The following is a 17,183-nucleotide window of genomic DNA, read 5'->3' as shown; positions in this document are numbered from 1 at the left end:
AGTTTCTCCCAAAAGCACATCTTCTGATTTACCAAGATGAGGATCCTTTCTAAGATGTGTCTTTGCCATGAAGTTTTCTGCATAGAATGGATCCGTTTCTGTAAGATGTTCTTGCTTCTTTTCCCCACTTCCTCTATCATGCAGTTTTGCTCCCTTTACCGAGCTGCAAGTCCTTCTCTTGTCAGAGCGCCTGGCTATCCCTTCAGCTAGTGACTCTATTTGTGTTGGTTGTGTATGACTTAACCCTGATATTCTCTTGTCTATCTCTGTTTGGAATCCGCTTTGCCTTTTAATGTCAGAGGTATCTGGAGTGAAGGAAATGGTATTTGGAAATGTATCAGTCACATCTTCACCTTGCCACATTGCTTTCAGTTTGGTTTTTAAATTGGATTCAAGTTTCTTCCTATGTTTTGTAGTAAAGTGTCTATTGATTTTATGTATCTGTGAAATTGGTGATTTCTTTTCCTTCATAGTTAAACATTTGGGATTCAATGAAGTTTTCCTTTCTGATAACTGTACTGGGTTTGTCTGGTTTTTTGAGTCAGATAAAACAGGCATAAAGAAATCTAAAGGACCCAAGGAACTTGCAGCTACATTTTCTTGTACCTCTTCCTTTTCCTCTGTAGTATGACCATCCAGATTTTGTTGGTGTGTTCTGTTAGACAGAGTGCCCCTTGCTGCTGTATTGAATAAGAGTTTATCAATCATTGATTTGGATGGTGGACTCTTAGCATATTCAGTGGCACTGAGTAATGCCTCTCCTATACTTGTATACCATTGCCTCCCTTTCATCTTGTACTTAAAGCGGTGCTGTTTTTTCTTTCTGTGGTTTTCTGTAGAATGTCTTATGATATTAAACAACTGCGAAATTGGTAGTTGCTTTGTCTTCAAAGTTACACGTTTGGGACTCGTTATACTTTTCTTGCTTATAAACTCTAATGTATAGCTCCGACTTTCATATTCAGATGACATGAGACTGGAGAAATCTAAAGGTTTTAAGACTGTTCGTAAGTTTTTTGGATTCCATGCAGTTTTCTCAGAAATAGAACTATCCCATTTCCTTCTAGGATTTTCATCCCAAGGGGTATCATGTGGTATTGAACCAATTTCTGATTTCCCTGTTTTGGGAAATGGAATCTTTAGACCTACCACACATTTTATTTCTTCTTGCATATGAGGACTCTGTTTCATCATGTAACCAGAAATAGGCTCTAAAACAGTTTCTCTAAAGTGTATTTCTTGCTCTGTTTTTTGCATTATATGAGACAAATTCCAAGAACTTCTGCCTTCAGGACTCTTCGGTTCAGATCCTGATTTGCAAGGGTCAGGATCTTTCATTTGATGTGTACTGAAACTGAGGTGTTGACTATAGCATGGAACTGATTCTGGTAACATTTTTTGAGTATTTTTATCTTCCTTTTCATGTTGTACATTCATGTTCATTGCATTGCTAGATTCGCTTTCCATATCAGTCAAATTGGCCTTCTGTGCCTCCCCACCATGTGGTGAATTCTGTAACTCCAGGATGGCTGCTTGTAGATCTTTATTAAACTCTGCCTTTTCCCCTTTACCTGAATTGTGCCGTTCCCCCACACCTTTCCTATCAGTTGGTACACCACGTTTTATTGCACCAATTAAAACTTCACTGTTTAGTGGGTCCTCTGATTTTAGAGGAAGAAGTTTTGAATTTAATGTGCATACTGTGCCATTTTGAATCCAGAAGCATTTCTTTGTCTCCTCTCCTTGTATTGGCTCTGCAGGCTGAAGTTGTTGTGGGACATCTTGTTTGGTAACAAACAGAATTTTCCTTCTTCCTTGGTCTTCTAATTTGTGAAAGTCAAGATCCTTCCTCTGACCTGAATGGAATATGAAATGTTGCAGGTGCTGTGGAATTACTTTTAACAATGCCTCCGGTTCCCTTTCTTCTTGCTCTTCATCTTGAAGACGGGTTTCTTTAATGTTATGTGAAGTAATACTATCTTCATGTGGAGATGTATCTTGCTTTACTTGAGTAGAACTGAGTCTTTTTCCTCTTAGCGTGTCTTTCTCTGTTTCTACCTTGCCATACTTGTTAATGTCAGGTGTCATAGTCAGGAAAGCATATGTTTCATCTGCTCCCTTTTTGCCTTGATGCACTTCTTTCATTTTGGTTGTCAAGTTACAGCTCAGTTCTTTTCTATGGTTTGGACCAGCACCAGCCTTGATATTGAGCATGTATGAAATTGATGGCTTCTTTGCCTTTATAATTCCACATTTGGGATTCACTAAAGTTTTCATGTCTGAAAATTGTTTTAAGTTTCTCTTCCTTTTAGGTGTAGATAAAGCAGGCATGCAGGAATCAAAAATCACTGTCTCTTTCTTTTCACTACCAGCAGCTTGTTCCTTTTGATGGCTAGAATCAGATGAGATACCACCTTCTCTTGCATAAAATATGATTTCATCAACCTTTGCTTCCCCTGACTTTAGAGGTGAAAGCCTAACATAACTCTCTACCTTTTCAAATTGAAATTGATCCAATGTAGGGCATGAAGTAGACTCCAAAATAGTTTGTGTAAAATGCTTTTGTGGTTGTACCTGAATATTTGTATTTCCTGGTTGCTTCAGTTCCTCATCTGATTTGACAAACTCATTATCCTTCTGATATGCATTGAGTATGAAGCCATGGCTATTCTCCGGAGTCTGTAAAGCTTTGGGAGGTGGAATCTTACGACCCACAGGGACTTTTATGTCATTTTCTGTTTTGTTGACTTTTGGTAGTTCTTCAGCTTCTAAAGGACCCATTTGGAGACTAGTCTCTAAAGTAGTTTGTTTAAAACCTGTTTGGTGCTGCAAACTTTGTCCATTAATAGGTAGCTCCATTGTTAAACAGTTCAGCACTGGGTCTGATTCAAGATGGATTTCCTTCATTTGACCCGCATCAGACCCCAGCTGCTGACTCAGCTGTGGTGCTGCTTCTAATAAAACTTTCTGTTCCTCTTCCTCTCCATCTTGCAATTTTTCCTCTCTGTCATGGGATATACTACTCTTAGCAAAGACATCAATGTATGTCTTATCTACTGTTTCTCCTTGCTTTAATTGAGACGCAGGGAGACAGAACTCTGTCTGCAATCTGCCATGCATTGGAGAGCAAAGGGTATTTACACATTCAGGTACAAATCCTTTAGTTTGATTTAACTTTTTAAACTTAGTCTTAAAGTCTAATTCTGATTTCTTTCTGTGGCTTGTGACACTGACTGTCTCTGAGATTGATGGCTTCACAGCCTTTTTATTTACACATTTGGGCTTCACCGTACTTGTTGTGAGAGAAAATGTTACTCTCTTTTTCATCACTTTAGAACAAGATAAAACAGGCATGCAGTAATTGAAAGACTCTAGCGAAGTTGCTGGTAAATCTTTTGGTATTTCTGTCTTTTTTTCTGCAAAACAGTAACCCATTTCTCTTGTATCACTTCCATTACTTGGAACATCATTTTCTCTTGTTTGGTTGAAAGGGTCTCCAATCAGCAATTTTCCCGATATTGGAGAAGGCATCTCTGAATGTGCAGTGCATTTGCAGCCTGTTTGTGTTGTTTGAGTACTCTTCACATTCTCAACATGAGATGGTTCCATTATGGGAGACACAACAGACTTCATAATAGTTTCTGTGAATGGTATTGGTTGATGCATTTCTTTCTCTGTTTTAGTCTCCTTAGCTAGATATGCATCAAGTCCAACGTTCCAGCTATCATGCAGGACTGCTTTTGGTAGAGTTTCTTTAACACCTTTTACTTCATCTTGCAATTTAGCATCTAGTATGTTTTGGGATTCATTTCCCTTATTAATGAAATATGGATACTTTTCTTCCCTTTCAATTTGGGATTCCTCTTGGACTAGCTTGATATGACTGTGATTCTCTGCATTTAATCTGCTATGCATTCTAGTATTAGGCAAAATAGACATATGAGGGTAAATAACATTCAGAAGCATACCTGCCACAATTTTATCTTGCAGTATCTGTTTAATTATAATTTCAAAATTGCCTCCCATTTTTTTCTTGTGGTTTGGAGTACCACATATATTGATATAAGGCATCAGTGAAATTGCTGGTTTCTTTACTTTCATAATTACATATTTGACACTGAGTGCACTTTTTGTTTCTGATAATTTTTTTTTAATTTCCTGCCTTTTAAAATATGGTAAAGTAAGCAAGTGGTTATTGAAAGACCCCAGGGCAACTGCAGGTAAATATCTTTTTACATCTTCCTTTTCTTCTACAATATGACTCTCCATTGTCTTTTGGAGGTTTCCACCAAATGGGACACTATACTCTGTTGTTTCACTTAAAAGTTCACCAACTGGCAAGTTCTCTGGTATTGTAAGTGGATTCTTTGGATCTCTGGCACCCTCTCTGTCTGTAAGTCTATCTGTGCTTTGCTTCACCTTCTCAACTTGAAATGAATCCATCATCGGGCATGGACTAGTCTCCAAAATACTTTGTGTAGAAAGATTTTGTAGTTGGACCTCTTGCTCTTTATTTGGGGCTTTACTTCCTGAACTGATCTGTTCCATTTCAAATTTGATGTATTTGGGCTTTTGCTTTAGATGTACGCTGAACCTGAAGCCTTGTGTCACCTCTGAATTTGCTTCTTTCTCCTGTTCCTTTCTATCACATTTTTGTGGCTTTTTAAATGTAGAGCTGTTATCAATGTGTTCTGCATTCTGTGTTTCCTTCTTATCTGGTAATTTCTCTTGCCTTGATGCTGAATGACTGAGCCTTATTATTCTTAATGTATCTGCCTTGGCTTTTAATCTGCTATGTGTTTCTGTATCAGGTAGTTGAGAAATGTTAGTGTAAGTGGCACTGTGAAATGCATCAGACGTTTCTTTATCTTGGTGCATATTTGTTATGTTACTTCCAGTGTTGCATTCTAGTTCCTCACTTTCACGTAGGTCACTGTCTTCTGTAACATTAAGTATCAATGGTGTATTTTCCTTCAGATTTACACTTTCTGCACTCACTTGAATTTTTATGGCTTCTAATTCTTCACTGCTTTTATGCATTTTGCTTCCTAGGGAAATGACCAAATGGACATTTGACAACTCCAGAACAAGTTCCAAAAAATCTTTTCGTTTCTGTGTGTTTCCCCTTGGAAAGCACCTTTGCATTTTTGGTGTACTGGTTGGTAACTCCCCTCCATTTGAAAGTTGAAGACAGGAATTCTCTGAACTTTGTAGGTCCTCTGGTATTTTCATTCTATTGTTTGATTCCATTTCGGGAGAGAAAACAAGTTTCTGCATAGGTTTTGATATGGCTTCTTCTAAAGATGTCTTGTGATTTGGAATATGCAGATCAAATGGTTTTTTACTATTTGGAGCATGAAATTCCGTAATACCAATTCCCTTTGCTTGAGTAATTGAGTCTTTAAGAGATTCGTTACTCTTCCCATTTGTTTCTACTAGTAAACAAGGTGCTTTTAGTTGAACAGTGTTGACCATGAAGGATTGTTCTAGCTGAGGTAACATTTTTGGTGAAATATTTTTTAGTCCTTTGTTTTCTTTGTCATACTCCTCTTCCTTTTTAGTAATACCTGAGATTCCTGTCTCCTCAAGAGGACCTGCATAACTGATTTTCTCTGTATCTGGTGACTTATTTTGCTTCTGCAGAAAATGTCCACATTTTATTAAACTCGGCATGACTTTCAGTAGTTGTTTTCTGGAATAATTTTTAACATAAGGCAGAATAAGCTTGGAAATAGAAATAAGATGCAAAGCTATATCTGATATGTCTTTCCTTTCATGTAATTCTTTCTTCTCAGTGTTATTCTTGCATCCTAACTCATTCCTATTTTTTAACGTGTGACATACTGTGATTTGAAATACTTGTGAAGTTGGTGTTTTTTTGGCTTTTAGAGATGGAATGTTAAGACTGAGTTTGCTTTTACTGTCTGGTGTTTTCTTCTATTTTCTGCCCTTTAATGGTAGACAAAAGAGGCACTGAGCTATGTACAGAATCCTGGTTTAATTCTGGTGAAACAATTTGTTGCTGGCCTTGTGGTTTTACACTCCTTAGTTGTGGCATATCTTCGGTAACTAAATTTGGATTCAGAGTTAAAACTAGAAATTCAGCATTCTTAAAAATAGTGTCTTGCCCCTTAATTGAATATTTAATCTTGTTTGAATTTATAAACCAAACAGAATGCTGATCCTCACCTAAGTGCTCATTAGACTCCAGGCCCTTTACTGAATATTGTGCCTCAACAATTGATGGAATTTTAACAAAATGTTGGTTCCTATCCAAATCTTGGGACTGGAAGGAGTCTTGTGTGCTGCTAGAAAATGGCTTCCTCATCACATCTTCAGGTTGGGCAAAGTTGCTGGCCTTGCTATCAGGCTGGCTGTTAACTGATTCTTGGTTATGATTTATATATTGGGTTTGACTAGTAAATTGGACTTCATAAAGACATTGATTCTGAAAAGCATTTTGTCCTGGAAGAGAATCCTGTGCTTGGACAGAAATAACCATTCCAACAGAAGGTTGATTCTGATTCAAGGGCTCTTGAGATCTTGAGCATTGATAAGTAGTTCTAATCCCTAACTTAGTTTTGGGTTTTGAAGGAATTTGATTTCTCACATTTTCTTCCAGAAGTCTAACTTGATCTCTAGAAAGAAATAAGTGGGCAAGAGGGCAAGGTGCCACATCTAGATCTTCAATTTCTACAGCTAATCTAGAGGCTGAAAAGCTAAGATCAGAAGAAAATTCAGAATTTTTGTTTTTGTTGGTTTTCATCATTGAAAACAATTTCTTGGAGGAAAATTGTATTGTTTCACATTCACTGTCCGGATGCTCTGTATGGCTTAGATACATTTCCTCTACTTCTGAATAAAACAATGGCAAAGATGAGCTGGTTCCATTTGAAGATGGCACATGACTTCCACTAGAGTGACTTACTTGATCTTCACTTTCACTAGTACCTGACCGTATTATTTCATGTGAGAATAAAATTCTATCTTCAAAGTTACATTCCTTTTCTTCAGATGTAAGCGATGAAGTAATTCTTTTCTCTGAAAAGGTACCAACTCTGAAATATAAGAAAACAGTGTACAAATGAATACTAGGATATATTTCATATAAGAATTACCTTCCAGATTCAAGAAAATGCAGCATAGTGTATGAAAACAGATCAGTATAGAGATAAATTGGAAAACCATTATCCATAATACAAAACAATTCATTACCTAGTTCTTCTCACTTAATAAACTAATTGACTGAAAAAGTGAAGTAAATCAATTATATATCTCAGAGAATATACCTTAGCATCTCTAAAAGTCTATTTTGACAGGAGTGGGTCAAAGTTGCTGGATTAAGATTATATTCTTTTACAAGGAACATCTTTTCTGTTCTCTATATGAAAGTTTTCACAAAAAGAAAACATTCTTAAAAAAATAAAAAACATACCAATAGTATAAACTAACTGTCTGTAAATAAATCCAGATTATGTTAACAGTTCTTTGGGATCAACAGAAAAGCCTACATTTTAGGGAAGCACGTCTCAGTACAATTTTGGGCTGGAGTAACGATCATGGATGATGTGACAACACCCATGTACCTCAAATGATTAGTCTCAGTCTAAGAAGTGCTCAGACCAACAGCATCAGCATCATCTGGTGTGATAGTTAATTTTATTTGTCAATTTGGCTGGGCAGTGATGTCCAGAGATATGGTCAAACATTATTCTGGATGTTTCTCTGAGGGTGTTTTGGATGAGATTAACATTTATATCAGTGAACTGTGAGAAAAGCAGATTGTTCTTCCTAATGTGGGTGGGCATGATCCAATCAGTTAAAGGCCTGGATAGAACAAAAGACCGATACCTCAACCCTCTGACATACTCCAGCAAGAGGAAATTCTGTCAGCAGACAGCCTTTTGACTTAAACTGCACATTTTAGGCTTGCTAGTCACCATAATTGCTTGAGCCAATTCTTTAAAATATATCTCTTACGCTCTCTCTCTCTCTATATATATATATACACATACACACACACACACACACATAACCTACTGGTTCTGTTTCTCTGGAGAACCCTGATAATACACCTGGAAACTTATTTGAAATGCACATTCTTTCGTTCCATCCCAGCACTATGGTATCTGAAGTTCTGAAGGCAGGGTCAAAAAATCTGAGTTTTAATAAGCTCTCCAGCTGATTCTGATACATGATAAATATTGAGAGTCACTGTTTGATGGATGAGCAAGCCTAAAATCAAAAACTGAAATTCATATAAACTAGGTGAGATCATTCTAGTAGCTATTTGTTTGGGGAACACAGATTACCTCTTACTTTACTGTAAGTGTGACTTTACTTTTAAATACCCCTCAATCAAAGTAGTGAAGGCAGCATATGAAATCCATCATGATCTACTCAACCGCAAAAAATTATTTATGCTAAATGATTACTTATAGAACTGAGAATTAAAAATGAAATGCTAAGTCTCACAAATGACTGAATGGAGGTCCTCTTGGCCAAGTGGACCCCAAAGAAATCTTGAAAAATGAATTCCTGACCATGATGGGATGGGAGGTCAGACAGGCCTTAGTATACTACCTCCCTCCCTCGCTACCATTAGGCTTTCTTTCCTAAGGGTAAACAGAACAGCCCTTTGGAAAGGCTTGTACCATCCTTGATATCAACCAGTGACCTGATGCTGCCCCTCACTTCTGCTTTCAACGAAACAACCAGCTAGCATTCCTTCCTGATAAGAGACCACCAACCACAGAGTGGTTCTGCCCAGTCTAGGGAGGATGTGCAGTGGGGGTTTTCATGTCCCTGGCTTCACCTTTTGATTTCAGAGGGCCAAAAACTCCATGCTCATATCATGCTAAAGCTGCCATTTTCTGAACATGAGTTCCATGGAGAGGAATGAAGCTCAATTGCTCATGCACACATTTCTCCTTTCATAAATATTCATGATTCCTCCTACAGCTTATTGACTATAAGTATTATCCACCTCATTCAGCATGATTTCCTGTCTTATTCTTCCTGCCTTCCAATGGCCTGTGTCTGGCTTCTGACAGGAGGCTATGCTTCCCAGTCTGTCAGAATGGCTATCCTACAGGCTGCAATCCTTTATGAACACCATCATTCTTTTCAAAACCATCATTCTTCAGTTGACACAATGAAATCTCATTAATCTGGATTTGGTTAATTAGAATTTGGGGTATTTCAGGCTATACTAATGATTTTGTTTTTTCATAGATAACACAAAAATATTAGATAAATATTTAAAATATGTTAGTTTTCAAGTTCTCTCAATTTTTAGAGCACTTATTAACCTCTAATATATAGGCTATTTTATAGGCTGAATTGTGTCTCTCTAAAATTCATATGTTGAAGTCCTAACCCCAGGATCTCAGAATGTGACCATATTTGTAGACATGGACTTTAAATAGGTTATTAAAGTTAAATGAGGTCATATGGGTGGGCCTTAATCCGTATTTGGAGATAAGGCCATCAAAATGTGATTAAGTTAACTGATGTCTTTATTTAGAGTGGGGCCCTAATCCAATATGACTGGTGCCCTTGTAAGAAGAGGAAATTTGGACACAGAGACACCATGGACATGCACATACAGAGAAACGAGCATGTGATGCACATGTGTGTTTATTGCAGCACTATTAACAATAGCAAAGACATGGAACCAACGCAAATGCCCATCAATGATAGACTGGATAAAGAAAATGTGGCATATATACACCATGGAATACTATGCAGCCATTAAAAGAATGAGTTCATGCCCTTTGCAGGGACATGGATGAAGCTGGAAACCATCATTCTCAGCAAACTAACACAGGAACAGAAAACCAAACACTGCATGTTCTCACTCCTAAGTGGGAGTTGAACAATGAGAACACGTGGACAAAAGGAGGGGAACATCATGCAAAGGGGCTTGTCAGGGGGTGGGGGGCAAGGGGAGGGAAAGCATTAGGACAAATATCTAAAGCACGCTGGGCTTAAAACCTAGATGACAGGTTGATAGGTGCAGCAAACCACCATGGCACATGTCTACCTATGTAACAAACCTGCATGTGCTGCACATGTATCCCAGAACTTAAAGTAAAAAAAAAAAAAAAAAAAAAAGAAAGAGAAGAGCATGTGAGCACACAGCAAGAAACTGGCCATCTGCAAGTCAAGGAGAAACACGTCAGGAAAAACCAAGCCTTTCAGCCTTCAGAACCTTGAGAAAATAAATTTCTGTTATTTAATGCCACCTAATTTGTGATACGTTGTTATGGCAGCCCCAGCAATCTAATACAGACTGTATACACATCTTTGCTATCTGCTTATTACTTTTAGTATATAATATTTGGTAGTAAAGTCTGTTCTTCAACTAAGACAAAATTTTGGGTTGGATGATCATGATGTCTACTCTCCAACACCTGTTCTACCTCAGATTATTAGGCTCAGTCTAATATAGTAATCCCATTTCTGAGTGATTAGTTTAGGAATGGGCATGATCTAATCCTAACGTAAGAAAATGCTAAAGCAGGCTGGGCAGGGTGGCTCACACCTGCTAATCAATTCCAGGTCTTTGGGAGGCCGAAGCAGGTGGATCACTTGACATCAGAGTTTGAAACCAGCCTAGCCAACATGGTGAAACCCCAACTCTACTAAAAATACAAAAAGTAGCCGGGTGTGGTGGCATGCACCTGTAGACCCAGCTACTTGGGAGCCTGCGGCAGGAGAGTTGCTTGAACCCAGTAGGTGGAGGTTGCAGTGAGCCAAGATTGTGCCATTGCACTCCAGCCTGGGCAACAGAATGAGACTCCATCTCCAAAAACAAAACAAACAAAACAAAACAAAAAAACCTTGCAGCAAACCATTTCCCAAAATTCGATAATCCAATGTAAGATCAGCAGTTCGCTTTGCTCATTGAGACTATGCCTGGTCAGCACAGTTCTCTCTAATTTCTCATGTTACCTTCTGACATGTAATTTATGTATTATGTTGTCATTTATTGTCTGACCCTCTCTCACCCCCACACACTGTTTTATTTGCTGATGAGTCTCAAGGGCCTACAGCAATGCCTGACACAGAGTAGGCAATCAGTAAGTAGTTGCTGAATGACTATCTCCACCTCCAGGCTTCTGATTGCTAACAACAAACTGACCCAACTCTTTCCTCAGTTTCAGTGAGGAGAAAAAAATCCCTCATACACAAACCACTCATAGATGTGACTGATTTTAGTGAAGACTTGGAGGCAGAAGCAGGAGAGAGTTGACTACAGTCATGCAAAGGGCTCCCATTTAAACATTAGGTACGTCTCCTCATTTGTGAGATGTCCTTTGGCCTCTCCCCACCAAGGAATCTTAATTGGCCTTTGAGATTTTAAAAATAACTCCTCATTCTCCTAGGAAAAGAGTGAGAGTACTAGAGCCATGGTAACCAGTACCAGAATCAGTTGTCAATCAATCAATGGCAACCCTATAGTCATAGTAACAAATAAACACCAAGTCTGCTTCTAAACTGTTTTATCTATCAACGATAACTCCCTTCAGGAAACGCACTTCTGAAACCAACCAGTCAGTGACAAGTTTAAGCTTTGAGAGTCAGGTGACTAGTGGCAGATTCTCACTCAAGCATGCGTCTATGAATAAGGCCAACCCTAAAACAAACCATTCCCCAAAATCTGATATAAGGTCAGCCGTTTGGTTTGCTTACTGAGACTATACCTGGTCAGGTGGAGTCCCCAGATTTCAGATACTGAGTGGTGGTCTCATCTTTATGCCACTCAGTCCTAAGCCTCATAGCACTACACTTGCAACTCCTTCTGTTCTGCTCCCCTTTGCCCCCCTGCTACCCCTTTCTCCTTTGTCCTATTTCATAAGCAAGATAAAATCCACTCCATCTCTAATGCAGTACATTTTAACCATTCTGATGCTTAGGTTTCGGTCAATATACCCTTCTATTTCAAAATAATTTATTAAGATGCTGTCCCACTATTTCCAATAGCAAACACATGGAACCAACCCAAATGCTCATCAATGATAGACTGGATAAAGAAAATGTGGTACATATACACCATGGAATACTATGCAACCATAAAAAGAATGAGATCATGGCCTTTACAGGGACATGGATGAAGCTAGAAGCCATCATTCTCAGCAAACTAACACAGGAACAGAAAACCAAACACCACATGTTCTCACTCCTAAGTGGGAGCTGAACAATGAGAACACATAGACACAGGGAGGGGAACAACATACACCAGGGCCTTTTCAGGGATGGGGGATGAGGGGAGGAAACTTAGAGGACAGGTCAATAGGTGCAGCAAACCACCATGGCACACGTATCCCTATGTAGCAAACCTACACGTTCTGCACATGTATCTTGGTTTTTTTTTTGAAGAAATTTAAAAAAATTAAATGAAATAAAATTATTTGAAGGTGTCAATGATTAAAAATAAAATACGCTGTTCCAAACATAGTTCTTTTCCAAAAAAAGAATTCATATATATAAAATATATGTGTGTATGTGTGTGTGTATATATATACACACATATATATACATATATACACACGTATACACACACACACACACACACACACACACATATATATTTTTCCTTTCTAGCTGGAGTCTTGCTTTGTCTCCCAGGTTGGAGTGCAGTGGCACAATCTCGTCTCACTGCAACCTCCGCCTCCCAGGTTCAAGCCATTCTCAGCCTCCTGAGTCATTGGGATTACAGGTGCATGCCACCACACCTGGCTAATTTTTGTATTTTTAGTAGAGATGGGGTTTCACCATGTTGGCCAGGCTGGTTTCAAACTCCTGACCTCAAGTTATCCACCCACCTTGGCCTCCCAAGGTGCTGGGATTACAGGCGTGAGCCACTATGTTACACATATTATTTCAACTAATTGTCATGATATTCCTAAGAGGTAATTCTTCTAATCCTTAGTTCAAAAATTAAAAAAAATAAAATAAAATGGAGGTATAGTGAGTTTAAGTCCTTAGCCCAAGGCCATGCCATCATTAAGAGGTAGAACTACAGGGCTGGGTGCGGTGGCTCATGCCTGTAATCCCAGTGCTTTGAGAGGCCAAGGCAGGTGGATCACCTGAGGTCAGGGGTTCAAGAGCAGCCTGGCCAACATGATGAAACCCCATCTCTACTAGAAATACAAAAAATTAGCCAGGTGTGATGGTGGGTGCCTGTAATCCCAGCTACTATGGTGGCTGAGGCAGGAGAATCACTTGAACCCAGGAGGCAGAGGTTGCAGTGAGCCAAGGTCGTGCCATTGTTCTCCAGCCTGGGCAACAAGAGCAAAACTCTGCTAAAAAACAAAACAAAACAAAACAAAAAAACAAAGAGGCAGAACTATGCCATAAAGCTAGACCTTTTTAAAATTCAAACTTTGTGTTTTTTCACCATAATATGCTGCTGCCATAGGAACCATATCTTTTCTCTAATCCTTTTCCTTCAACACCAACCCCAACCTCTTCTTCTCAATGAATTTCCCTTAACACTCCCTAGAAAGATGTCACCCAAGGATTAACTTCTGTCCAGGCAGGAAGGGAATAATAGGACACAGGGATGGAAAATCTTTAAAGTGTTCTTGATTCTGAAGCTGAAAATTCTTTTTCTTCTCCATGTATTTAATCCCTTCTTGTGAATTCCTCTTGCCTGTTAATCCTCTGGTTTTGAATTACATGTGAATCTTGGGTCACCAAGCACACCTAACCCCTGTAATATCTCAAATGCTGACTCTTGGTCTGTCCATTTGGACTTATTCTGATTGCACTACTGACATGCTGTAGCTTGTGCTGGCATTCCTGTTCCCAACTGGCCCTGACAAGGGTTCTACCTACTCACACCTCCAGATATTGTTACAGCTTCCCAAGACACTCACCTGAGAACTACAGTTGCTAGTACCCAATACGACAATATAGCAACCAGATTAAAAGAATAAAGTCCTTTTATACCTGACAAATAAAAGAAATTAGAGGAACATCAAGTAATCCTCTGATTCACACAGCGACTAATCACACAGTGACTAGTGATCTAGCTGAAACACAAAACTGTGCCACTCTTATGTGTAACCACCACTAGTGGCTATTATCTACAGAATTGAATCCGGGCTTCTTAACACGGTATAGAAAGCCCTTTATGACCTGACTCCTACCTACCTCTTCACATTCGTCTTCCACTACTTCCTGACTCAACCTCAACATTCCAAGCAACTCTGAAACAATAGTAATTTCTTGCACATTGCTGCTGTTTCTGTTCATGTCCTGGAATGTCTTTCTTACCCTCCTAAACCTGTGTCCTTTTCGGGCTAATGCTCATTAATCCTTTAAAATTCAGCTCCAGCATAACATTCTTCGTGAAGCCATTACCAACGCCCTAGGCTGGCTTAGGCATCTCCTAAATGTTTTAATATTTATGTCACTGTGTCACCATACCACAAGGCAATTTTCCTGTATGTATACATCTTCTCCACAAGAATATAAGCTTCTTGAGAACAGAGACTATCTTATGGCTTGAATCCCAGTGTTTGCGTCCACTTTATAGTAGATATCTAATAATTGTTGAACGGATTTCAATTAAAACAATTAAAATATTGATAGCAACAAGATTCGTGATTATGTCAGTATTTAATCCCTAGTACGGAGATAACTTTACAATTCTGAGAAATTCTGATTTTACAGACTCCTTTCATGTCACTCATGCAGCACCTAGCTCAGTGTTTGCTTGGTCCACAGTAATTGCTAAATAAATATCTTTTCAGTTGAATTGTAAGAACTGGTGTATTGGAGAGAGTGTTAGAGTAGGAAAGAAAGTCATTTATCCTCTTCAAGCTTTATTTTCCTCATCTGTAAAAACAATAATAATACTACCTACTTGAAGGATAATTTCAGTAATATACAAAAAGTCCTTAACACAGCTTGGAGCATAGCAGCCATTTAAAGTAAATGTTAGATTGAATCGTGACGTTGAACAGCTAGGAAAACCCTTCTCTGAAATTCAGAAGTAAAGGCATTTTGAATAGAACACAACCAACTATTTCATTTAGCTTCAAAATATATATGTGATATATCACATACCTTTCTCCTGAAGATGGATTAATAACTGACCAATTCTCTGGAGCTGAGTAGGAATAAAAAAGTCACAGTATCAATGAGAAAAGCTCAGGATGAACAAGTTTTATATTAAAATGTGAAATTGTATAATACTTACCAAATTTCCTGCTTTTCGGGCAACTGTCTTCCCTCTATTTTAATGGAAAAAATTGTTAGAGGAGTAATCTGAGTATCAAAGTTCAAAATTTTACAAATTTTCTTATGTCTGATTTTGAAAACTAGGGAAAGGGAAAATCAACCATTTGTTCTTACCTCCCAGACATCTGAACTACCCTTTTCAGGAAGTGCGGACTTCTTCCAAAAGGATGCACAAGCTTTCATGAGTATTATTTCAAAAATAATTCCTAGTAAAATTATAAAGAAAATTGCCATCCAATCATTTTGAATAACCCAGGACTCTAGAAATTCCCATAATGTCACAAATGTGTTATCTTCCAGTTCACCCCCTACCCCTTTTTTAAAGGAATAATATTGCTTTGACATTTTAATGTAATATGTGAAAGAGACTGGTGTCTCATTCAAAAGTCCTTGATTTCAGAGGCCCTGAATTATAAAAAGTTGGTATGCCCAACTCATAACCATGTGCAACGTTTGGCCAGTGCTGCTTGGTGTCTTATCAAGTGTGGCAGTGACTGCTCTGGGCCTAAGTTAAGTGAGGTACGTGTCATAGTGGGTATTTAACTGAGCTCACATCAACTTGAGCAATAATGAAAGTTCATAGGTAAGATATGTACACTGTATAAGTAGTTTTTTTACTAAAATTCAAAAAATTACCTTCTCTTAACTTCATAGAAAGCAACATAATTCTATCATGGATTGTCACTGCCCTATTATAAACATAGAATAAATTTGGATTGGTAGAAAGCATTTGATATGACCATTTCTATTAACACCAGGAATAGTGTATTTTATGCTTCTTTGTGGTCAGGAAAATATAGTCCTTTCTTAGAATGAATATAGATAGGGTTGGCCGGGCGCGGTGGCTCAAGCCTGTAATCCCAGCACTTTGGGAGGCCAAGACGGGCGGATCACAAGGTCAGGAGATCGAGACCATCCTGGCTAACACGGTGAAACCCCGTCTCTACTAAAAAATATAAAAAAATTAGCCGGGCGAGGTGGCAGCGCCTGTAGTCCCAGCTACTCGGGAGGCTGAGGCAGGAGAATGGCGTGAACCCGGGAGGTGGAGCTTGCAGTGAGCTGAGATCCGGCCACAGCACTCCAGCCTGGGCGACAGAGTGAGACTCCGTCTCAAAAAAAAAAAAAAAAAGAATATAGATAGGGTTGACAGGTTTAGCAAATAAAAACATTAGATGCCCAATTTAATTTGAATTTCGGAGAAATGTCAAATAATTTTTTTGGTCTAAGTATATCCCATTGCAACTATGTGGAATGTATGATGACTTGTCTTTTATGGGCCTGATTTTTCTCTTAAAATAGAACACATTTTATATTTCTTTTTGCTAGCAGGGTCCATTGGCAGCATTCCCCTTCAACAATCTATTGATATGCTGAAAACTAAAGGGTCTTTGGAATAACCTCCTGTTGAATTTCCTTTTCACCCTGTCTACGGTGATTTCAAGGAGCTACTTGTGATGTCCTTTCCGATGTCAGAATTAAGGGTGGGACAGAGGCAGATGTAAGTACAGTACTGCCCACTCTCCTTCAAAGTCTAGTGGGTGGGCCTGGAAGCTTATTGAGAAGTACAATTTTAGTCACAAGTAGACAGGATAGTCTGGACTAGTAATGAAAAATGTTAACACTACCTTGGATTTAGAGTCCTCTTCCTTTGAAGGTGTAATTAATTAATACTTCCTTTGCAGATGTAATTCTTTAATGCTTCACTTTTGTTTTGTTTTTAGTACTTCACTTATCCAAGGTAGGTTAAGCAAAGAAGTATTACTCATTACACTGAAGTATTATTCATTACACTGAAGTAAACTGTTCAGGCCTTTTCTGTCACATCAGTTTAAATAAGTGCAACAAAGATTTACAACTTCAGGTGGGTGAACTGGCTCATGCCTGTAATCCCAGCACTTCGGAAGGCTGAGGTGGGTGGGTGGCTTGAG

The 17,183-nt window shown here is 38.6% G+C and overlaps 1 protein-coding gene across 1 annotated transcript in view; it reads right to left on the bottom strand.

The window, feature by feature from the left end:
* Nucleotides 1-15,600, bottom strand: part of LRTM3 (leucine rich repeat transmembrane protein 3) — a 29,563-nt gene extending 13,963 nt beyond the window's left edge. Inside the window, 5 exon segments of the mRNA XM_017861556.1 lie at nucleotides 3-5,938; nucleotides 5,940-7,058; nucleotides 15,082-15,124; nucleotides 15,215-15,248; nucleotides 15,370-15,600. Coding sequence (XP_017717045.1) covers nucleotides 3-5,938; nucleotides 5,940-7,058; nucleotides 15,082-15,124; nucleotides 15,215-15,248; nucleotides 15,370-15,600 — 7,363 coding nt within the window.
* Between the last annotated feature and the right edge of the window lie 1,583 nt (nucleotides 15,601-17,183).

This window comes from Rhinopithecus bieti, unplaced genomic scaffold (assembly GCF_001698545.2).
Source record: "Rhinopithecus bieti isolate Rb0 unplaced genomic scaffold, ASM169854v2 scaffold_2254, whole genome shotgun sequence".
NCBI classification, from domain to species: Eukaryota; Metazoa; Chordata; class Mammalia; order Primates; family Cercopithecidae; genus Rhinopithecus; species Rhinopithecus bieti.
Note: the sequence above shows the minus strand (reverse complement) of the source record. Positions and strands in the feature narration are given on the sequence as shown.